Here is a 24,728-nt window from a genome sequence, read left to right as displayed (position 1 = left end):
GCAAACCAATAGGCAAGGCAATGTGATACTGCTTGCAAGACAGTTCAGAGTGAATGCAAACATAAAGTTTGCGCTGAATTGGAAGGTATCTTCCAGCAACAAACTGGCCCCGGGCAGAGCCAGCAGCGATGTGACATCCAGGGTCAGAGGGGTCAAACTCACAGCTGGGTCTGACGCCCTGTTTACAAACCTTTGAAGAGGCTTCGGCTGACACTGAGATGAGCAGATACAGTAGATGTGCAAAAAAGCTGCATATTCACACTCACACAAATACACACACAAATACACACACACACACACACTAGAGTGTGGCTACCCGAGCCACACCCAACGTACCCAACGGGTCGGGTCGGGTTCGGACAAACATTTAGAAATTATACTCAGGTTTGGACACATCCGTGTGATATGCATTGGACGTTTTACATTTTAAAAAGCTTATTGTGTCACATGATGCTATTTTGAGAATAAAATAGAATTTAAAAAAGGACCCAACAGCCTTCTTCCTGTGTGCGAATGTGTTTATGTAGTCGTGACAACGCATGTGCATTTCAGGAGGAAAGACAGGCTATTTAAAAAAAAACAAGTTGTTAGCCTATCGGGAGATTCTAAGACCAAAGAAAACGAAGTGAAGTCTAGGCCTACAAGGTGGAACGAATTTGCGTTGCATACTGTGGTAAAGACATACTGTAGGATACCGGCCGTCTCGTTCAATTGGAGGAGAGAATTTCCTTGAGTTGCCCCAATTAACGTTGATGCTGCATATGGATCAGTGACAGAAAGACTGTAGTTTCAATGACGGACAAAGACTTAAACTGTCAAGAAGGTTTGTCAATGGTAAGACTAAAATTCTATTTCAATAGGCTATGCTTGCTTGGGTGTCTTGTGTTAACCCATTTACTCCTAAAATGCCTGCTAAAAACGCCTATAGAATCCTATGGCATTCTAGACTAAATAATCTTATTTCCTGAGGGTTTTCTGAAAACATACTAAAAATTGTCAACGTCTACCAAAATTTAATATCTAAGCCTCTGTAGCACCTAGAAACATGAAATAAAAAGCATGCTGCGCTACGCAGCATCCAGCGGGAGGGTCAATGTTGCGCTACGCAGCATCCAGCAGGAGGGTCAATGTTGCGTCATGCAGCATCCAGCGCGAATGGGTTAATGTGCGCTGTGTGTGACCTGCGTGTGTGCACGCTCATCTGATTCTGTAGACAATTAAGAATTCCATTTTTTTTAATTGAGTTTAATAGGCTAAAGACATGCCCAAACGGGAACATTTAATCACTAGCGTGGGACTAACTAGGGCATCATCTGCATCGGACGCGGGCCGGGTTCGAACAGAAATATGCGGCCCGAACTGCACTCTAACACACACACACAAGTCCAGAATTATCCAGCATGTTGACTGTTGACAGATGGAAATGATTTACCTTAATATCCACTTAACTGCAGAACACAGCCCATGCAATCCTAAACCAGATCCTAAATTATTTGATTTAAAAAAAAGGATATTAAGTGATCTCTGCTCTAATTACATTCGGACACAGTGACCCACTGGCAGGGTGCAGAGCCACTGCTCTCATTTCACTCCAAGGGCCCTAGCGTAATCCCCCGCAAAGTGGCACAGAGCACAATGCAAGGCTTATTCTTATCTTACACTCAATAAAGGGAGACATTTTTATCGCCATCACCTCCGCTTTTATTAAACCTTGCGCCCAGGGGAGTGCCAATTAGCGACATAAGAATTAACAATTAACAGACCAAGAAAAACCTGGTCTATAGCGAAAGGCGCATATAAAGCACAGCTGAAGATGCATTGTCACCCAATGTCAAGGATATTACGCCCAAAACACACCCATGACTGATTATGAAACATAACAACAATCCTTTTGCGTCCAGCGTTTGATCACAAAATGGCGCCATTAAATTAGTGAATGTGGACTGGCCACGCCTTTAATGTCTATAAACTTTGCGCCTCTTATGGCCAAAATCCCTCATTTGCGCCTCTTATGGCCAAAATCCCTCATTTGTCTGTTGAAATATGAAATATGAGCATGTATTAAATAGTATTAGGGGCATCACTAAGGGGGGGGGGGGGGGGGGGGGGCATAATGGGAGTGAACAGAACCACTGCCAGAACATATCGATATCAACAACTCGACTTGACATACACACACTCACTGACCTGCCTCCTCTGAGTGCATTGTGAATGACTGCTCTTATGCTATACAGTTAGGAGATGTGGGGATCATGCCCATGGTTGCCAAACTAATGAATTCCATTAAGGGAAGATGTTATAAGGACGATGTGATTTTCAGAGCAAGATGGCATTACTCGAACTTCGTTTCTCAATTTTGTTATTCTAACGGCAGATGGGTACACAAGATCAGAACCAAACCACCTACGGACCAGAGAGAGTCCACAGCCTCCCCAGCATCTCTCTCTTGCACTTACTGTACTGGATGGTCTTCAGTTCAATTTCTCTCATATGACTCGTTCACACCTCTCTAACACATAGCGCTGTGTGCACGAAGGACTCGGATGACAGGAAGAAAAAAAGAGAAAAAGAGAAAGAACACCCTTTCTTGTCTCACAGTGTATAGTGGACATCAACTCATCATGCCCCCAACACAAGAGAGAAGGGCCAGTGTCAGCATCTGGGGTCAGTCAGTTCTGACGGCAAGCAGGTGAGGGGTTTGAGTATATATATGTTAATGAAATGAAGCCCATATTGGATACCGACTGGTTCAGGTGAAGCCCAAGCCAAGTCACATGTTACACTTTCTATACAGCCAATGTGGACAGTGCAGAAAAGGTCTCTACGTCTCGCACTCCTAATTCAGTAAAGGGAACGTTTAATCCTTTTAGTTGAGCTCCTTTCACTTATCACTTAAGTATGCAAGCAGTGCTACTGTGAGCTGAATATGGCAGGAGCATAACAGGCCATTTTAATGGAACTGGTATAATATATGAAAAGAAACAAATACACAATTGTTAAAATTAGGTCTATGTTATTAAAAGTGTTAAAGTTATGTACATGGAGCAACCTCATTTTGGAGCAATGTTACTGGGTACCCACATAGCCAGTTCCATTTACTCTGATTGGATACAGGGCTAAAAGCAAAAAAAAAAAGTCTGTGCCTGAAGTTATCAGACATTTATGAGGACATCATATATGCTGTAATCTCATTGGCTATTTTCAAATCTTAAACATGCTGGGTCATGCCTGAATTCAGGCACGGTGCCTGAACACTTTAAGCCCTGTGGATGATCATGATGTTTTGCCTACTGATGATTTAAGTACTCCAGGAAAGTAATTTCAATATCAATGGGAACATGCCAGAACCACAATAATTACGAACGCTGTCCAGCAACATTGGTCAAAAAGTTGCCCCATGTATCCTCACCTTTAGAGTAGGCCTGTACTCAAGGCTATATTAATAAGGCTATATTGATGTACTCAAGGCTATATTAATGTACTCAAGGCTATATTAATATTAATAAGGCTAAACCATAGTTTTGTGTCACATACTGCTGACAGATGAATAGACTGACTATGACATTGACATTGAAATTGTTTTTGCTGAGCTTAAATTACATAGAGTACACAAAGTCAACAAAGTCAACACAGCATTGGCAACGGGAAAACACAGCATTGGCAACGGGAAAACACAGCATTGGCAAAGGGAAAACACAGCATTGGCAAAGGGAAAACACAGCATTGGCAAAGGGAAAACACAGCATTGGCAAAGTCAACACAGCATTGACAAAGTCAACACAGCAAAGGAGAAACACAGAGGGACCAGAGCTGATGTAGGACATGATGACGGAGGATTTGAAGAACAAAATTGAATTACGTTTATCACATCAGGGCCACAGATTTCAACGGGGGCTCAGCTAACAGAATTTATATCACATCTCAATCCGATCATATCAGCGATCATTTTTGTCCTGTCCACTTCGTTCTGGACAACATCACATGCTTGAAAAACAAGTGGCTGAAAGAGTGGAGCAAAATAAATGCGGGGGGGGGGGGGTGAGAAGGAAAGTACGGTACCTTCTTGTGTTCAAGTGTTGTGTGGAGATTGAGTCCTGGACCTTTGCCACCAATGGCCTTGTCAACAGACTGTAAGAGAGAAGCATTTGTGCAGAGGGCTTTCAGCGGGATGCTGAATGCACATATTGAATCAGGGGTGGAATGCAGAGTGCTGGAGGTGAGATTGGATTAGTGAAAGGTGGAACCGGCACAAAGACCATGGGGGAGAACCGGACAACACCCCACCACATGCACTAGAACCAGCATCAGTCAGTGCTCCCGTAATGCTACTCATGCACACTTATGCCCTCCTTACACTGACAGACTTTGGAAAGATTTGCAAAGATTTGGAAAAGATTTTTGAAAGACTCAGACCCTCTCACATCTAAAGACAAGTAGTAGAGTTTTAAGTCACAGACTATAATTTTGCAATGGCTAGGGATCTTGCAGGGTCACTATTTACAAGACTGCAACAAGATTCCTTCAAATTATTATCCATCGTGCAATAGATAAACAGGAACTGAAAATTATAGCATACTAAACTCAAAGTCGTATGTTCGTGTTTCTGCAGCATTGTTTCATGCGTGACATCCCTAACCGATATAGAGTTGTTTTGTCACGTGGAAGAGACGACTAAATATGTATAAGAAATGACAAATATTCTAAGAATAACAAATAATCATATAGGCTACAGCTGTCGCCTACTTTGCCCCTTCCTGTTTGGTGTTGGAGAGAGGTCGCTATTGGTTTTTATAGTTCACATCACTATTTGCATGAGCCACGACTAGAAAGACTTGCGATAATATCAAACATGTTTGATATTGTCGTAACGGCAAAACTAGAAAAGGACTGACTCCGACTGACTTACAACCGCTAAGATTGGCACCTTACACTTAACGATCTAGTTGACGGGAGCGCGCCACGATTCCAGTACAACTCACATGATTTCTGTCCGACTTTGGAAATGTAGTCACCGACTGTGAAAACAGACCAAAATCGTACAATGTAAGGCCGCCATTACCCACACACACTTACCACACATACACACACACACTCTCTCTCTCTCAAAAACACACAGTCACACACACATGCACATTCATATCAAAGACATAAAATTGTACATAAATACATCAAATCCAATTTGCGGATATTACGCCTAACGAGTCCAGTCTAATTTGGCCAGACAAGTGTGAATTCATACTCCTGGCACAACTGAAATCACATGAGCTACCTTAAAACATGATTAGCACGTGGCCAAGTCTTTAGTGGTCACCTATTTTCAGGTGGCAAGACAAAAATAGGTTGTTTACTGTGTGTGGCCTCTCAATAAGATAACTGATACTGACTACAGAGAAAATACAATTTTCCTATAAAAAAAAATGACATGCTTACTTGCAACTTGGCAAATACTGGGACTATCCACAATTCAGTGCAATGGAAATTTCCACAGAGAGGGACAGCTTTAGCTTTTTATTTTCTGTGTCTTCTGACATATAAAACATTGAGGCTAATGCATGCATTCTTGATAGATTTAATGTAATTTCCTGTTTAAGATGGTGTTTAATTGGATAATAAGGCTTTTGGCCAACATGATATATCATATTGTGCATGCAAAAACAGTATCGCTATTTACAATCTCTGTTTTAAAGCAAAAGAGAACATAGGTCACAGAAAATGTTTTTCTTTTTTGCGTTCTTTTGGTTCCTGTTGGTTTACATTCCATTGCCACTCAACACTTCAGGCCATCATGCCCCCCTCGGCATGCTGTCACCATACTTTCTGACTGATAAGCTGTTGACACAGGTACAGTGCAAAGTCCGATCCCCTGGGGTCTCGTGAAATGGGCCTGCAGCGTAGCACTTCCATGGAAACTCTGCGTCACCACAGGATATTATTCTAAGGACAGGGCGAAATGTCCGACACTCTTAAAGGATAGAGGAGAGATTCCCAGAACCCTGCCCCATGGGTGACAGCTTCTGCGATCCCTTTACCAAATGTATCTTGAAGTTTACTCAAAACTTCATGATGAGTTTACCAAACGACACAGCAAGTCAACAGCTAAACACTGTCAAACAATTTCAGATGCTTTTCTGTGTCAGTTCAACTTAACACGTAAGAAACAACACTGTATGACAGCAGAATAGAGTTTCTGTACCAAACATAATTATGACCGTCGCTGCATAGCGGTCATATAGGGATTGTATAAATAATCTAAATTGTGGCACCGAGGATGATGACATTTTTATGGAATGTTGATCAACCTAGCACATAACCACTCATTTGTAATTTGCACCCCCGGTAAAAAATGAAAATGCAATATTATACTGCTTTAATAGCCCTTGAGTTGAGATGTTCTGAACTGCACCAAATGTCATGTGTATGATTAACCTACAAGGCAGGACTGTCACACACACACTCTCTTTCTCTCTCACACACACACAGACACACACATATAAACACACGTGCATACAGTGGGCGTCGCTTTCAAATGGCCACTTCAGTCGCGCATTTCGAGGCGTGAAGCTGCGTGAAGCTTTAGTACCACTTTCAGCCACTGTGCTTCGCTCTGCCTGCCGCCCCTTCTGAAAAAACAGGAGGCTACCATTAAACATTATTGTTGCCGAGAGGAATCCCAGCCTACGAATTCAATAACAAAATAAATCATGCATAATTAAACATTACCTCGATTTAGGCTACTTGGGTATGGCTTAAGGCTTGACTACACGGTGGTATCGAAAATCAAAATCGAAATTTGCTGTCTACATTATTGTCAGTGTTGGGGATAACGCAACTACGCAAATCAAAACAGTGTCTTGTGTGATAATTGAGCCAGTAGAGAAATAACTGTTCAGAATTAATCTGTAGCCTTGTGTAGGCTTCTGCAGAAAACAATGTTGTTGCCGATTTAATACTATCTGGCGATGTTTTTAACAGGCTACGCAATAGAGGCTTAGACAACTATGACCCACGTTTTGGTTTCGTAAATTAATTTGCCCTACTTCTTGACTGCAATGTAGTCAATTGACTGCTTGACATTATTTTTCTGTACAATAAACAAATGGCTTTATGCCGCAGAATTACATTCATATTTGGCTGACTTCTGCAGATGCGCAAAAAAACACTGCCACTTCCCTCCCCATATTCCACTGATCAGACATCAGGGGTGCGTTTCCCAAAAGCTAACTACGCTTAACCCAGATTCGAAGTCTTGGACAGGGGACTGATAACTGCTGCGTAACGGCGGCTGTCATCAGCCGGCCTTAACGCACTGCGCCACAGAATTGACGGCGTGGGTGAATAGGGGATAAATAACAATAGAGTACACAACTGTTTCACTAGCACATTTAAATGACACGTGTTAAACGTTAATTCAAAGCAGTGGTTAATTTACAAGGTCAGTCTATATGAACCAATGAATTAACTTGATGACCCTGAGAAAAACAGATTTCATGGATTAAACTAAGGTAGTCCATCATTAAGTCTCTGTTACTGTATGTGCAGGTGTGCCCGTCACATGGTACTAAACGTCATTAACCACCTTAGTCCAGACTACTGAAGTTTGGAAACTATTATGGTCCAAACTTACAAGTACTATGTAAGTACGAAAGTTTTGGGAAACAGTCGTAACTTACATGTTGGTTAGTTGAACGATGCATCGTACCACGTTAGTAAAAAGCTAACCTCTGTAGCTGTACAGGAAACGCACCCCTGTTTATTTTATTTTATGAAGCCTATAGGCTACAGTAGATCACCTGCCACATTCTCACTTGCAATAGAAAGATGCAATAGCCATTGGTCAAGTATTGAGTATAAACCAATTAAGATAGTAGCCTATACAAAAAGTACTTCATACCATCATAAAAATTCGTTAAAACGAATAGCAATTTGCAATTTGACAAAACACTGTATTAAATATCGTAGGCACAGGAGAAAACTTGTACATCCATTGGCCCGTGGGGAGATCACATGCCAGTTGCCCCTTCAGTGCTATGACTCTGTTGATGACTTTGTCCAGGCCTCAGGCCCCTCCTCCTCCTGGACAATAGGCCAGAGGTGGAGAGGTGGAAAGGTGAGTTGTTGGGGGCAGGGCCGGATTAACAATTCATAGAAACACACACACACACACACACAATGACACAGAGCATTTCCAATTCAAAAGGGAAAGCACTGCTCATTGCAAAATGCAGAATGCAGAACCTTTAAAGGTAAACAGGCCTATAACTTGACTAAAACCGGCCTATAACTTGACTAAAACAGTGCAAAACTGGAGGTACACCAGTTATCTGAGCAGTCTGTATGTCCTCATTTTGCGAATGCGAGGACGATATGAGCCTGTTGCATTTCGTTAGATGTCGGAGTCACGCATAATGTTTGAAAACCACTGGCTCTTAATCACAATAATTTAACACACGACAGTTGGATACTTCATCATGTTCCCATGCCTACATTTTGGTGAGTAGCATAGAGATCATTAAAACAATAAAGTATGGCTCTCCGTTTGGGACATCGAAAACCTAGACTACCGTCGGAGATGCTGACTTGCAAAGGCCTCGGGATAACACGTTATCTCCACTATCATCAGTCAATGCCCTCTTGATCAAAGTGGGGAATGAAAGAAAAAGTTTGAGAACCACTGGCTTAACAAGTTACCTGCAGTCCAGAACACACAGAATATTGCAACAGAAAGTTGCCTTTATAATCAACTACTATTTGTTGAACAGCATTCAAACAAAGCCTACTGTTACTGTAGTAACTGTACCACATTATCCCAAGCTTCAAAGAGCTCCCCAGACGTGACACCGCTAAATTCTCAGCTTGTTTATACCCCACACTGAACGCGTAAGACCGCTAGGCCCATCACTGTGGGGTGCGGTAGCCTACTCTCTGGGATTTAAGTCAAGCAATATAACCATACAAATGTTTCAAAATGAGTAATTTCAGAACTGGCCATTGTAGGCTACGTAAAAAATAAACAAGTAGGCCTATCCCCTATCCAATGATATCGGCAAATGTTTGTTTTCAAAAGTAAGAATTTCACTTCACCATGCACCTTCGACAATGAATAGCTCATTACACTTATGTTACTGTTTAACGTAGGCCTAACTGGTATCATTACAAACATTATTCTGTGTCCTAAAAACTGTCATTTTATGGCATTGTGTCATGTAAGGTCATTGCAAAATCTAGAGAAATGTGTGAGGTGGTCAGCGGGGGACAATTGAGACACACATTGGATTGTGTTATTACTTGAACATTCCACACTATCCACAGCTGTGGTATCGGGGGCAGGAGGATTACTGTTAGCGCAAGCTTTATATAAAATTCTTCAACAGAAGGCCTGCCTCGAATGCAGGCTTGCCCAAAATAAAGGCCTGTGGTTTGCGCAGCCTACAGTAAGTAGGTTAAATAACAGACCAGCCACAATGTGCGGTATGATGATTTTTTACGAGCAAGATGTTTTTGGTGCCCTACAGTACGCGCACTGCATGTTCTTAAATAACAATGATCATCAGTAGCCTAATATTCAACCATTATTTTGTGTAAATGGGCTATGCATTGGGTTAGACACCAGGGGCCATATTCACAAAGCCTTTTATCTTACCACTAGGAGTAGGCTACTCCTAAATAACAATAAAATATTTTAGCTAGGAGTTTCTCTTATTAAGTTATTCACAAAGCCTTTCAGACCTACTCTTAGTAAGGAAAAATGACAACTCCTGAACAGATTCTGGAGCGGAGCGCTCTAGAATCTTTGACTAAGAGTGAGTGAGTCTTCGTTGCTATGGATGACGTTATTACTCATGCACGAGCTTGACTGAAGTGACCACCTTGATTGGCTGATGACTGTAACGCAGGAATGATTCCAAACACCTCCCTTACAGTACGATGATGAGTGGCAGGTGACAGGTCTGAGAATGCATGCGCTACACAAGGACGGAAGATGATGAATAACTGAATAAAAAGCCCTAGCCTAAATTAATCAAGAGTAAGGCAAAACAAATAGCCTAGTAGCCTAATGAAACATACGGATTGATGTAGTATCTTTGTAACATTATTAAATGAATCTGTTACTATGCCTATGCCTACGCTTGCAAAAGAGAACATTTTAATTTGATTCACAATAATGTTACATTTAATTTACGTTGTTGACAATGAGTAGCCTAGTTTTGGTTGTTGTTGGTGGCGTTATTGCATGTTAGTTATGCCTACAATGCAAAATTGTTTCCTCACGATTGGAAGCTCCTGTAGCCGCATAGGATTTCAAAACATGGCGAAATGCCACAAAACCGGTTTGTGAATAGGTCTGTGAGTTAGGTGTCCTCTCGACTTCTTTGAAGCTGTCACAGAGGTGGGAAGGTGTGATTTGATTTGTTGCCCCCCCTGCCCCCCAGCCAACTTGCGGTCAGTTACAGTTTTTCTCAGTCGCTTTGGTGCTATTCTCACATCACTATTAACATTTGCACAGCAGTTAGTGCATTTCTCAAAACAATTAGTGCAAACTGCAAAACCTAGTGGATGACCTGCAAAAGCACGTCACTTGCTCAAAATGGATAGTCCATTCCTCAAAAGCAGGTATTCATGTCAATGAAACTGTCAGTGTCATCAAAATGAGAAGTCTTGACACCATCATTTATGAACAAGATAGTCAAATGGCTTTGTCATGTTTTCATTATGACAGTTCTCTCAGTGTTTTCCAATGCAAAAAAAGGTCAGAACTCGGTGACACTACCTGAACATGCTCAAGACAGCACTATACAGTACTTGTACAGCCATTTGAAAACTACAGTAAAGTTACACATTGCTGTAGTTAGGGGAGTAAGTGAGTACAAGACACTGAATACGTAAATTTTTACTGTATGCTCTTTGCAATTCTACAGCATTGTGACAGAATTTGATAACTAGTTCACCAATTTTGTATGTAATGACTCAAGCAATGAAATGAAGACTATTAGTTTTATTGGGAACGACTATTCAGTATCCATAAGTATAGTTCATTTTGACTGACATGACATAAGCAAATGATAATGTTAAAAACAGCAGAGAAATGGCATTTGTAAAACTGAAAATTGTGTTTGTGAAATCTAATTTTGCATTTGTGGATCACCAGCACACACAGTTTTCGTTTTCGCATTTGTGGATCAGCACACGTATTTTTGAGACAAACTTTGCGGCAGAGAAGCCACCCAGATCCACAAGTAGCCTGCTGACACTTTCTAATCCAGTAGATGGCATTGTTGTTCTATGGGACTCATAACACACAGAGCTAGCGAACCTAGTTCTTAAATCTAACAAGTTATGCCTTTTACAACAAGCTTTTTGATGGAAAAGTGGTGTTTAATTTCCATAATCTTTGTTTAGTGAACGCATTATTTTACGCGTTATTATTTTTTTAACGCGTTATTTTAGATAGATTGCTACTAGGCTATATGTCTTCATGTCTGTTAACAACTCATTGCCGTCCTCGTGGTTGAATCCATCCGCCCTTCTATGAAATGAAAAAGTTGAATGAATGTTTAATTTGTCCTGCGTTTCTTCTACGGCTGCAAACGGGATTCACTCGCAGGTAACCAAATATTTCTTTATTAGGGCAGGGCAGGCATATTTCTGGCTATTAAATTATTTCTAAACCAGTCTGCTAAAGTCTGTAGTGAAGTCTGTGTAGGGTTTTCCAGGCTCCATTTCTTTTTACGAGACACCCTGCTCACTTGAGACATCTGCCAGTTGTTTGGGTTGTTGCAGCGTCGTTGCAGCGTCACTGGAAAAATACAAATTAAAGTCGCGTGATACCGCGTGATCCCTCGTGATCCCGCGCGCGGACCGCGAGGGAAGCTGGCCAAGTCGAAGCACTGCCCACTGTACATACACACAAGCACACACACACACACACACACACACACACACACACACACACACACACACACACACACACAGGCACGCATATACAAGCATACACAAAAGTTGCAAGAGTGTTTTAACCTCGGAGACAATGGAGACAAATTGACAAGCGTGATTTATTTTCGCGGAGAGTATATACCGGTATACAGGACTGAACGGCTGTGATATTTTGTACCGGTACATCTTGTTGACCATTTCTTTATTGACTCTACTGCTATTGTGATTGTGTGACTGGTCTGGAATATCCTGATATAAATCAAGAATTATGAATTACATAAGAAGCACAACACGTAATCCTGCACTTGTGTGTTGCATTAACTTCAGGCCATGATCTGCTTGTGCTTGGCTCAGCCCTTAAACACGCAATGATTATGTTATGATCTAAGATTCTCATGCCCCCGTACCAACACATCTGTTTCTTTTCACTGACGTCTCATGTCTGTAGGCTTTAAAGTCACCATATTACACCCCCCATGAGACTTAGCACTTAAAAGGTTCATATTTAAAAGCCTGGTTATGGTGTGGGGGTGTAGCCAACATGTAACACATCCATGTGATATGCTTTTAATGGATGGACAGAAGAATGAAGGGATGATAGGCCTATGGGCGGAGAGGCGGATATCATAATGGATATACATACAAATATACAAATACAGAAACTTAATGAGGATATAAAAAAAATACTCACTGAGCTGGGTCAGTGACGGCAGGCAAAGAGATGTCCTCACTGACAAAGTCAATGTCGTCCACGAGGCTATTCGTTCGCGTGATGTCTCCCCCAGCTCCGTCCAGTTTTTTCTTCACTGAAAAAGCAAACAAACAAACAAATAAGAATTGGAAAACAACACGTGGCCTTGATTTGGGGTTCACAACACGTGGCCTTGATTTGGGTTCATTCTCACCAATACACTTGCAATACCATTCACAGTGTAATGGGCAATTCCACGGAAAATTAACTTTTTGTCACATCCATAACGCCAGTGAAATGCCTTGTGAATAATAAAATGCCTTGTGAATGATAAAATTCATTTTTTGTGCATTTTTTCTCATTTACATTCTTCAGCCAAACATAGCAAATGCTCAAATGTCATGTAATCATTCACATCATACAATACCATCACATTTTATTGGCGTTATGGACGTTACAAAAAATGTGATTTTCCATGGTATTGCCCTAATACAGTATTGTATGAGTACAATGGTGCTGATAGGGAAACAGAGGAGAGCGCGGTGCTGATACCTGGAGAGGCAGGACAGCTCAGGGTGAAAGAGGACCAGGAGTGGTGCGGGTCTGGACGCGTGCAATCAGACAAAAATATAAACAAACAAGTCATGCGGGCATGCACATAACAAACAATCTACACTACCCTACAGCACACTACTCTGCACTAGCGACTACATACGTTATTTTCTATTGTAAGAACTGCAGATGATTGGTATGGTGAGGAGACACTCATTTGTGGGGCCCAAAACAACAGAGGTTAAACAAGGCCAACAAGGTATAGTGTCCACATGTTAAAAGCAACTGTTCTAACAGTTCCTTGATCCAGAAAACTATCTTAGTTTAGGAAGTGCACCAAGACTCCAAGCAAAACATTACAGCGGAAGCCTCTGTGGCCTTGTGAAAGGGGGTTGTTTTATTCACAGAAGTGCAGGCATCACGGTTGGCATCACGGTTGGTTTAGGTCCACAGAGAGGAGTAGAGTGTGGAGAAGTTGGGAACGAGGCTTTCTCTCCAGAGGAGTAGAGTGTGGAGAAGCGGAGAGAGCAGAGTTGGGAACGAGGCTTTCTCTCCAGCCGCACTGCTTCTCATTCATCAGAGGCGCGCTGGGCTTATCGACTACACAAACAATGCTGCTTTATTAATATCGTCCCGGTCTGTTCAAACACGTTTGGCTTGGAAGGCCCCGGCGAATGAAAACATGCAGGGGCCACAGTGACTATTGGGGGGGGGGGGGGGGGGGAGCCCCATTCAGAGATTCTCACACACGGGGCCAGGCAGACAGATAAGCGATAAGCCGGATGTTGATTAAATGAAACAATGACGGCAGTTTTATTTCTGACCAGTGAAGCTCTACAATGGAGCACGTTTATCACTCCGCTCTTCCCTCAGCAACCAGCCAGCCCTCCGCCACGCCGCCGCCTTCCCAGCAGGCCCTGGGGCACTCAACACAAATGAATTTGCCAAACATCACACTGATGGAGCAGCCAGACAAAAAGCCTGTGCCTCCGAGGAGCACGAGTGCCGATGACAAGGTGGAGGTCTGACTGAAATACTGCCTGAGATACTCTAGGGGTGGGGAGTTGCAATGGGGTGGGGAGCACGGGCAATCTGTTCACAGGACCAGCAGCACAACTGGTGGATTTAGGAGCACATCTGGTGCGATGACTCGAGGTTCCAGTCTTGTCTTGTCTCACGTCTCCTTGTGGTTTTTCATTATTTTCTGTGGTTACTAAGCTTCTCAGCAATGGAACATACAGTATGGCTTCTGTTGCAAAGCCACAGTAAACAATGCTATGCAAATAATTACATTGCACTTTGGCACAAAAGACTGGGCCAAAGATGAATATGGCTCACTTCTGGAAAACTTCTCACTACATGGTTCATCTTACTTTCAAACTCATCCTAAGATCTCTGAAAAACCCCACCTATAATGGGCATGTGACCAACGCTGGGAAACCCCCCCCCCCCCCCCCGACACCCCCCGCCCGCCTCCCTCTACAGGCCTGTTCCCACAACGCTGGCCAACAGCTCAACACAATCACAAAGCCATGCAGATAACACCCAGAATGGACGCCAAGGCCCAGCAAGAGACGGACATCCAGACAGAGATAACAGCATCCCACGGCAGGACTCGGGCATCACACAATCAACAGGCTCACCTGTCTGCTTGAACATCCTGGTGATGCCTGTGAAAAGAGACAGGGCACTTTTTAACTACACAAACCAATCCTTCATAAAAGTCTCCAAACACATTAGCAGCAGTGATGGGCCATTGAAACGCTCCAGATGGAGATATACTAGGCTAGCAATTCTTGTGTTTGCTAGTATATCTTTTTGTGTTTGCTTGTATACTTAATTCCTTGATGTGTGAATGCCATCCAGACAGTTTATGTGGCATTATCTTGACTTGTTGCCATTAACGAGCAAAAGTTCTCACGCGCAAACACAATTATGCTAGCCTAGTATATCACAAGATATACTGTAGATACCTAATTCCTCGATGTGTGAATGCCATCCAGACAGTTTATGTGGCATTATCTTCACTTGTTGCCATTAACGAGCAAAAGTTCTCACGCGCAAACACAATTATGGCTCACAAGGCCTGAGTTCGTTTGAAATGTCCCTATTAAAGCAGTTACAGATCCATAAATATTGTTTTTATATTCACCATCAAACACTCACGCTATCCATTAGTAAATGTACACAGGGAATGTCCTAAAAACTCCAAAGGGGATTTTTCACAGTTCAAAGGCGGACAGACATATGGTTTTGTTCATTATCTCTCCACTACACACTACCAATTAAGTACCAAACCAGATTCCATTTTTTATCAGTAACTTCTCTGCTGGTAGCACTTGCACTGAAAAGCCTCTGCTTTGATGATAATGCCACCTGATAGCAAAGGTCGTAAAGGACTACAGTGAGGGAAGATTTGGTCCAGACACCATTTCACACAGTATGGCCTCCTTAAAAAAACAAACAAAAAAAAAACATCTGTCACCAGTGAATGTTATGCCTTCAAGCCTATATTAGTTTCTAAAATAACAAGTACAAAAGTCTCAAAATATACTGGAGCAAACAACTGATTTTGCTCATCTGACTGTAGATGTCATATGCCCATATAATTGATGCATTAATGCATAACACTAATGCATAACATCTTTTCTTTCCATGGAATCTATTTAATATAAATTCTAAAGTAGGGACTAGAGTTGTCATATTTACTTGAACCAACATCAGTCCAGTTTTTATAAATTTGCTTTAGATTACCATAGCTTTCCCGTATGAACTAACCAGCTCTTATAAATAAACCACATGTGTTTAGGGAAATGGTCACTGAAGTGGGACTAATATAATATGAAACAAATGGGCAGACTCTAACACACAGAACTGTACATCCGTGAAAAATGCAAATATACAAAACCACAAACTATAATGGACTCCCCACGGAGGTCGCTCTGTACATATTTTTGTCGTGCGAAATAAATCATGTTGTTAATTGATGAGGCCTGCATAGCACGCAATGCAGGTAAACATGGCCTGTAATCGCCTGTGTGCAGCGGTAATGATTTCCATCTGGCCCTCTGAGCCCATGTGGTGTCCACCTTAAGGCCTGGAGATAGTGGCAGAGGCAGGCCAGGGAGTTTAAACCCAAAACACAAACAACTCTACACCCAACCCAAACACAAACAACTCTACACCCAACCCAAACACAAACAACTCTACACCCAACCCAAACACAAACAACTCTACACCCAACCGTTTCACTCCACACAGAGTTTAAACCCAAACACAAACAACTCTACACCCAACCCAAACACAAACAACTCTACACCCAACCCAAACACAAACAACTCTACACCCAACCCAAACACAAACAACTCTACACCCAACCGTTTCACTCCACACAGAGTTTAAACCCAAACACAAACAACTCTACACTCAACCCAAACACAAACAACTCTACACCCAACCCAAACACAAACAACTCTACACCCAACCCAAACACAAACAACTCTACACCCAACCGTTTCACTCCACACAGAGTTTAAACCCAAACACAAACAACTCTACACCCAACCGTTTCACTCCACACCCGCCCCCTGTGCTTTCCACAAACATTACACAAACCGAAACCTCTACAGTCACACGCCAACTGACGGAATTTCACTAAAACGCATCCTCAAACTTTACTCTTTGGTTTACTGAACCCTGCCCTAATGGGTTCGGCTGAAGGTTTGCACTTCACTCACTATACCATTTTTCTGTTTGTGAAGCCGGATCTCCAAATTATGTGCATCAAACATCATACAGTTCATCCAATTCCAATGAGAAGTTTAGTTTAGTTTGTGCTCCTTTTTTAGCATATGCCTGACACATTACAGACTTTAAACTAAAATATTATAAAGTCAATGTTTTTAGACATATGACCATCACACTAATATTCATTTCACACATTACCGTCAGTTTTTAAACAAGGCAAATGTCACATGTCTAGCAAGTAATGCTGCAAGACTCTCACACTGCATCGGACGAATCAAGCAAAGATTAAAATGTTCATAAATTAAAAATTCAGATCCAGTTCAGATTCAGTTTGTTGTCTGTCTTTGTTTACAACAACAGTCTAACACTTCAGAAGTGAAAGAAGTGACTGATGTTGTGCTACCGGTGGGCTCTTCAAGGAAGAAGGGCATGTCTTTCTTCTCGTCTTTGTCATCGATGTGGTCATACGTGATCTGTGGAATGGACAAGGGCTTGTCTCCTGCTGAGCTGAAGGAGCCATTATCACGAGATCTCAGCTTCCTTTTGTAGCGTTTACTCTGGGGACAAGAGAGAGCAAAACACAGACAGAGAGAGAGAGAGAGAGACAGACAGACAGACACAGAAAGACAGAGAGAGAGAGAGAAATCACTATCAGAAATGTTCTTTTCTCAAGTGTCATTGACAGAGGAGCATTTAATGCCCCCACACGAGACTAAAGGGCTCATAGATATTAACATGCAACCAGCATCTCATTTAGTCAGTGAACAAACACGTCTATGATGACTGGTAGATTTAAGAGCATGCTATTCAGACTTGCATTGTCTTGACTTGTCATCAATCAACAATAATGTCAGGGAACGAATTAATTATCTTTATGGACGCAAAACAACATAAAAACGTGACATGTTTGCACAGGCCAGTACAGGTTAATCTTTAGCCAATCTATAAATATCACCCATCTGCACAAGAAGTTTTGTCACTTCACCAAATATTTGCTCTGTCTGTTCACTGTTTGTGGAGTGTATCTTTCAAACCTCCTTGCAACACACAGAAAAGGGAGTTCTGATCGACTTCACTTTCACACGGGGGCGAGCGCATTACGACCTGCGACCTGCATCCGGCCGAGAGGGGGCTTTATGCTGCTTTCGGTCTGCAGATATTTGCGTTTTTATTTGCCTGTGGTTTCCAAACTAACTCTAACTCCTTTGACTGCTCGGAATGAGTCGAGCCCCCTGGCCAGCTTTGACTTCAGCTCTCCTCCAGTGAATGACTCATTAGGACCGAGACAGTGAGAGAGAGAGAGAGAGAAAAAAAAAAAGTCACACGCCACCGAACAGAAAAGGACGGAAGTGGCCCCTTGCTCAACCCCCCCCGCCACCACCCCTCCTCCCAGCCCTCCGCCCCCTCCTCCTCCCTCCCTTCAGCCCAACTTCTAATATATGTGGACTCAGTGCTGGACAAAGATTTTTTGTTGTTGTTTTGCTACACAAAGGTTTACTCCCACGAGAAAAAAGGCGGGCGGTGACATCATCTCATCTGACTGTGTCTTTGTGTGGGGGAGACAAAAGGACCCCAGGGTCATCACGGCGAACACAAAGGGGGGGGGGGGGGGGGGGGGGGGCACAGTAGAACACTTGCTCATTCACAGTCAGTTCCCCATGACATCAGCACAGTCTACGTTGCTCCTAGCTGAGGTGGGTGAAAGAGGGCATAATGCTGTGTTTGGTCGATGCCGCTGATCCTCGTCAATGCGCCCAACAACTCACTACCTCTCTCTCCGACTGCTAAGTTCCCTCAGGAAACTACCTGGGATCTTGTTCCTATTCCAACATGGCAAACAGAACCCAGGCCTGAGGTAGAGGTGAAGAGCGAATCTGTGGTCAGAAGCTCTGAGGTTAGCACTTTAGCTTAACAACAGTGAGACAAAGCAAAGCTGTTGTTCCCTGTTTGTGGCATGGCATAAGTCTTAATAGCATAATGCTAGTTGGGGTTTAAGCACAACGCTGCAGTTCCTACTGCGCGAAACAGTCATCACTTTGTTTACCAGCTTTCTGAAGTTTCCTGGGCTGGAGGTTTCGGAGTTTGCGGGGGGCACGTAGTCGGCAGTCAGCACGTACATCTTCCATGTAGCTGGACAACCTCCTTGTTTCTCTGCAGCGTAGCACCGCCATAGTGTCTAAGAAAAAGAGCAAAGAAGGGGAAAAAAGCAATGCTATTGACACGGACTGACTGTAATATCTACAGTTCTAAATACAGCTTATGGAGCACACCCCATGACTTCACTGCCCCACACAGCAAATCAGTCGGCAGAATCTCTGGAGTATCATGAGGCTCGGAGTCAAAATCAGGTGTCAGCGGCTGCAGGTCACGTGAAGGTCACGGAACAGTGACTCACTTCTCTCTCACTCACTTCTCTACACCTTCCGACAATACTGCACTTCAGAGCTCACATGAGACACAAGCACACCATCCACATCTGCCTAGCCACATACAAATCCCAACTGTACTCCTCCAGACTGTTTGCCCTCTTTAAAAGACAAAATAATGTTACTTCCTGAGATGTACACTCACTTCCTGTATCCCCATTTTTGGGCTAACACATGCGCTATCAAAAAGACAAATGAAGTGTGCCTTTTTTAAAACACACAAAGTGTGTGTTTTCTCATTATTTATCAAAAATTATTCCTATGGACATTTTAGCTTCTGTAGTAAGGATAATGCTTGTGAATAAGTACAACACTGGTGCAAAAAGGGCATGTCTGCTCATGTTAAAGTCTCAGATGGCTAACCACAGCGATCCACTATCAGCCGGACACTCTTGTCAGAGTTATTTAACGCAGTCAGCAGTTTGCATGGTGTAGCCTGGTGTTTGTTTGAGCTGTCTCGGCTTGACACTGAGGACATTTTGTCTGGGTGTTGCATCTGGGGTCATTCCATTTACCTAGAGGATAAATGGTGTTTCTTAAAACTGTCGGCTCCTGGCTCAAAGTGCTGATATTTGCCCGCTGTCTCCGTCTGGGAGCACAGGACGGTTCACCTTTACCAGGACAGGGAGAGATTGTCCAGACGACAAATAGCACTATGACTGTGTTTGTATTTGACTTTGGTTTGGGAGCTTATGTTGGCAAGGCCCTGGGAGAACAAGAGTCCTCCTCAAGCGGCTGGAATATCAACGATTTAGTGGCGCAAGACGTGTTCGAGCTGAGACTTCCTGTCACGGGGGTAAGATACTACGCAGGCCTTGCCATAAATCAGCGCTTTAACAAGTTGGCGGCGTCTGCAAAGAGGGCACATACGTGCCACCGGCCCTCTCCCTGCCCACCCTCATACTCCACGGCAAACAGAAACGCCTTCTCACACCTCGCTTGCGCTGGCAACCCAGAGGGGAATGACGCAGTGAGGTGGTGCTTTTGAATGGGAGCCACAGCTCTCTCTCTCCCTCTCTCTTTCTCTCTCTCTCTCTCTCTCTCTCTCTCCAATACCTGGATGAGGGAGGCAGCAGCTGGAATCTGGCGGCTGAAGTGCTTCTGTCTCTGCTTCTGCTGCACCTTCAGAGCAAAGCCTGAGCCAAGGATCCCCTGCAGACAGACAGACACACACACACACACACACACACACACACACACAAACACACAGAGGTAACATCAGTGACGTAGCACCAGATACAACACAAAGAACTCATTCATCTGAGCATCCCCCATTGCTTTCATTACTGGTAGTTTGTCATTATTATTGCATATTGTCATTTTATTGTGTATTGTCAGTGTTGCTTTGGCAACGCTGCATATGAATCACCATGACACATTGAATAAAAGTTCAACTCGTGTGGTGCTTTGGTATGTACACTGCTGCAGGGATGTTTTGAGGAATTTAACATAGTACAACTTGACTAAGTAAGAGTTTTAATTTGGGCATGAATTATAAGCATGAAAAAATAGTCTTGATGCATCTCTACATAAAGCCTTTGCTGCATATGGGCCTCTGTTTCACTTCAGCCTACTTTAAACTATGACTTAGCAGGAGCCTTTATAAGAACCTCCGTCTTGGGCCCTGAGACCCTGCCAATGTGTGTGACGAATGATACTCACAGCAGGAAGGGCAAAGAAGGAGATGGCAAAGACGCTGAAGCAGGAGGCAATGGCCTTCCCAATCCACGTCTGAGGAACTTTGTCTCCGTAGCCTATCGTGGTCACCGTCACCTGGAGAGAGGGAACAGAAGCAGAGCACTGAGTACCGACTAAAGCTGCGTAACCAAATCCAACTGTCACATGAGGGCAGCCGTGGCCTACTGGTTAGCACTTCGGACCTGTAACCGGAGGGTTGCCGGTCAGAGCACTGAGTACCGACTAAAGCTGCGTAACCAAATCCAACTGTCACATGAGGGCAGCCGTGGCCTACTGGTTAGCACTTCGGACCTGTAACCGGAGGGTTGCCGGTCAGAGCACTGAGTACCGGCTAAAGCTGCGTAACCAAATCCAACTGTCACATGACATACATGACATTTGAGAGGATACTGTGACACGGCAGTGGCCACGGCATAAGTATATAAGTATATATACTCTTTTGATCCCGTGTATAGTATAAGTATATATACTCTTCTGATCCCGTGTATAGTATAAGTATATATACTCTTTTGATCCCGTGTATAGTATAAGTATAAGTATATATACTCTTTTGATCCCGTGTATAGTATAAGTATATATACTCTTTTGATCCCTATATAAGTATAAGTATAAGTATATATACTCTTTTGATCCCGTGTATAGTATAAGTATATATACTCTTTTGATCCCGTGTATAGTATAAGTATATATACTCTTTTGATCCCGTGTATAGTATAAGTATATATACTCTCTTGATCCCGTGTATAGTATAAGTATATATACTCTTTTGATCCCGTGTATAGTATAAGTATAAGTATATATACTCTCTTGATCCCGTGTATAGTATAAGTATATATACTCTTTTGATCCCTATATAAGTATAAGTATAAGTATATATACTCTTTTGATCCCGTGTATAGTATAAGTATATATACTCTTTTGATCCCTATATAAGTATAAGTATAAGTATATATACTCTTTTGATCCCGTGTATAGTATAAGTATATATACTCTTTTGATCCCGTGTATAGTATAAGTATATATACTCTCTTGATCCCGTGTATAGTATAAGTATATATACTCTTTTGATCCCGTGTATAGTATAAGTATATATACTCTTTTGATCCCGTGTATAGTATAAGTATATATACTCTTTTGATCCCGTGTATAGTATAAGTATATATACTCTCTTGATACCGTGTATAGTATAAGTATATATACTCTTTTGATCCCGTGTATAGTATAAGTATAAGTATATTTACTCTTTTGATCCCGTGAGGGAAATTTGGTCTCTGCATTTATCCCAATCCGTGAATTAGTGAAACACACTCAGCACTCAGTGAAACACACAGTGAGGTGAAGCACACACTAATCCCGGCGCAGTGAGCTGCCTGCTACAACAGCAGCTCAGGGAGCAGTGAGGGGTTAGGTGCCTTGCTCAAGGGCACTTCAGCCGTGCCTACTGGTTGGGGTTCGAACCGGCAACCCTCCGGTTACAAGTCCGAAGCGCTAACCAGTAGGCCACGGCTGCCCCAGTCTGAAGCGCTAACCAGTAGGCCACGGCTGCCCCGTAACACATATTCATGGGGCCAATCTTTGTGTTTCATAAGGGACAAGAGAGCGCAGCGCACTTGGCCACGCCCTCATCCTGACACAACTGCACGTCTTTCTATTGGCTCTGTATTTGGTGTTCCTCTCCAGGCCGGTCAGGTGATCTGCCTGGTCACTTGAGAGCCAGAGCTGCAGAGCATTTCACTGCTCATAAAGGGGCAGCCGTTGTAAAGATGTCATTTCATTCAGCCAACCCTTTCTCTGACAGAGGCAATAATACAAGTGGGATGGGAAGTTCATCAAGGCTCGCTGGACGGCGTCCATGTCTGTCACCACTCGCCCGGCGTTTAAAGTGCATTCCGGAGGGGTACAATTCCCCCCGCTAATCCGCCGAGGGCCCAGGAATCCTGGCGAGCGTGGAAAACAAATACCTTTGCGTGTGCGTGTAGCTCTCATGAAAGGCGAGCCCATTCTGACACATTGGGAGTGCACTTGGCTTACAGTAAGTGTCTTTGGTGAATGCTAACCCCACACCATCCCCCATCCACCACCTTTTCTCTCTCTCTCTCTCTCTTTCCCTCTCTTTCTGCCGTCCCCGCCTCCTCGTCTCTCCACAGCAAAACAATGGACGGGTTGATGTAAGGTGAGACGCTTCAAAAGGCTTTAGGGAGCCAAGCGCAGGGGGATTTAATCTGCAATCCGTAAATCCGATGGCTAACAATAGCCTCGACATCGCCGTGCAATAGGCCACTCCACATAACCCTCGACCCAGCCCGTCCCCCACACCCCCACCCACCTCCACATTTGCCCCCCACCCCCATCCCATCCTCCTCCTCCTCCTCCTCCTCCTCTTCAATACTGAGGGTCACGCTCTCTGCTCTATGTGTGTGGTATTACCACATTCAAAGCCCCGCGCAATCTCTCCATCTCTGTCCGTCTCGGTGCGGACGCAGAACATAGCCGCCTGTATGAGTCATTGAGCACGCTCTATGGTCTCTGTGTGTGGCACCTCCACGCACAGGGTTCCTCTCCAGTCCGCGTGGCCTCAAAAGGAGGACTGTCTGCCCGCCGCGGCGGCGTCTCCGTGTGTGGTGTGTGGTGCACCTGGGCCCTGAGGCGGCTCCGCTGCCTGTCTCGTACTGCACGCTCTATGAGCAGGGCGCGAGTCTCTTCCAGGGCACCGGTGCTGCTCGGGGGGGAACAGGGGGGAAACGCTACTCATTCACCCCCACCTCTGTTCTGGAGCTCGTGTGCTACTCTCTCTCTATTTCCACTGGCTGTGTCTGGCGTCCGAGATGAAAATGTGAAAATGTGTGTGGGGTTTTTCCCCCCCTGGATGGTTCATCTTACACTTTCTGTCCTTTTTTCCACCATTTTTGTTATTCTCACTTTCTTATTCTCCGTTTCCTCACACCGGTGTGGTTTTAGCAGAACCAAGAGCAGGAACAACATCAAGTGACTTTAATAGTGTGTGTGCCTGGTTGGCCCGCACTTTTGGAGAAAGAGAGCGAGCGAGTGAGTAAAGAGAGGGGAATAGAGAGAGAGAGAGAGAGAGAGAGAGAGAGAGAGAGAGAGAGAGAGGGGGAAAGGAGGGGAAAGCTGGAGAGGTATGATTCATGCCACTGAGCTCCAGCTGTGTCCTGCACCTGCAGCTCCCTGTGTGCCGAGCAAACGAAGGGAAAAGCAGCTCACAGCCCTCCATCCCTCCATCCCTCCCTCCATCCCTCCCTCCATCCCTCCCTCCCTCCATCCCTCCCTCCGTCCCCTTCTCCGTCTCCTTCCTTCTCTCCAACGGAGCCTGTCAAACTTCCCCGTGCTGGCTCTGTGTCATATGAGTCTCAAGTTTACAGTTGAGGAAAAACAAAAGGGGAAGCGGACCTCTGTGGCGGGATTTCACTCCTGGAGAGCCCACTCCATGCAAAACAGACGCTTTTATTCAGCGTTACACAGGCCATCAGAGACCCCATAATACCTTCTGACCCTCGCAACAAAACAGTGGTAATCCAACAATTAAAGTTTTAATTAAAGGAGCTGACACTTTATAGTGGCGGACTAAAAGGTCTTTCAGGCAGGCGAGTGCAGGGGTGAAAAGGGTTTATTAGCGGCCCTTTGTGGCACAAGGATCCCATGCGCAAAACAGCCACTGGTTTCTC

At 43.8% G+C, this 24,728-nt stretch overlaps 1 protein-coding gene across 1 annotated transcript in view; it reads right to left on the bottom strand.

Annotated features, from left to right (window-relative positions):
- kcnq1.2 (potassium voltage-gated channel, KQT-like subfamily, member 1.2) overlaps positions 1–24,728 on the bottom strand; it is a 132,912-nt gene that overhangs the window by 86,295 nt on the left and 21,889 nt on the right. Inside the window, exons 8-15 of the mRNA XM_076299295.1 lie at positions 21,010–21,120; positions 20,404–20,499; positions 18,966–19,097; positions 17,325–17,478; positions 14,818–14,844; positions 13,175–13,225; positions 12,623–12,737; positions 4,060–4,128 (exon numbers count right to left, since the gene is read on the bottom strand). Of these exons, the coding sequence (XP_076155410.1) occupies positions 4,060–4,128; positions 12,623–12,737; positions 13,175–13,225; positions 14,818–14,844; positions 17,325–17,478; positions 18,966–19,097; positions 20,404–20,499; positions 21,010–21,120 (755 nt within the window). The remainder of the gene's footprint in view (positions 1–4,059; positions 4,129–12,622; positions 12,738–13,174; positions 13,226–14,817; positions 14,845–17,324; positions 17,479–18,965; positions 19,098–20,403; positions 20,500–21,009; positions 21,121–24,728) is intronic.

Source organism: Alosa pseudoharengus, unplaced genomic scaffold (genome assembly GCF_046254945.1).
Source record: "Alosa pseudoharengus isolate Yale_2024_CS ecotype anadromous, Long Island Sound unplaced genomic scaffold, YU_APseudo_1.1 YU_APseudo_1.1_scf_10, whole genome shotgun sequence".
NCBI lineage: Eukaryota > Metazoa > Chordata > Actinopteri > Clupeiformes > Clupeidae > Alosa > Alosa pseudoharengus.
This window is presented reverse-complemented; position numbering and strand designations above follow the sequence as displayed.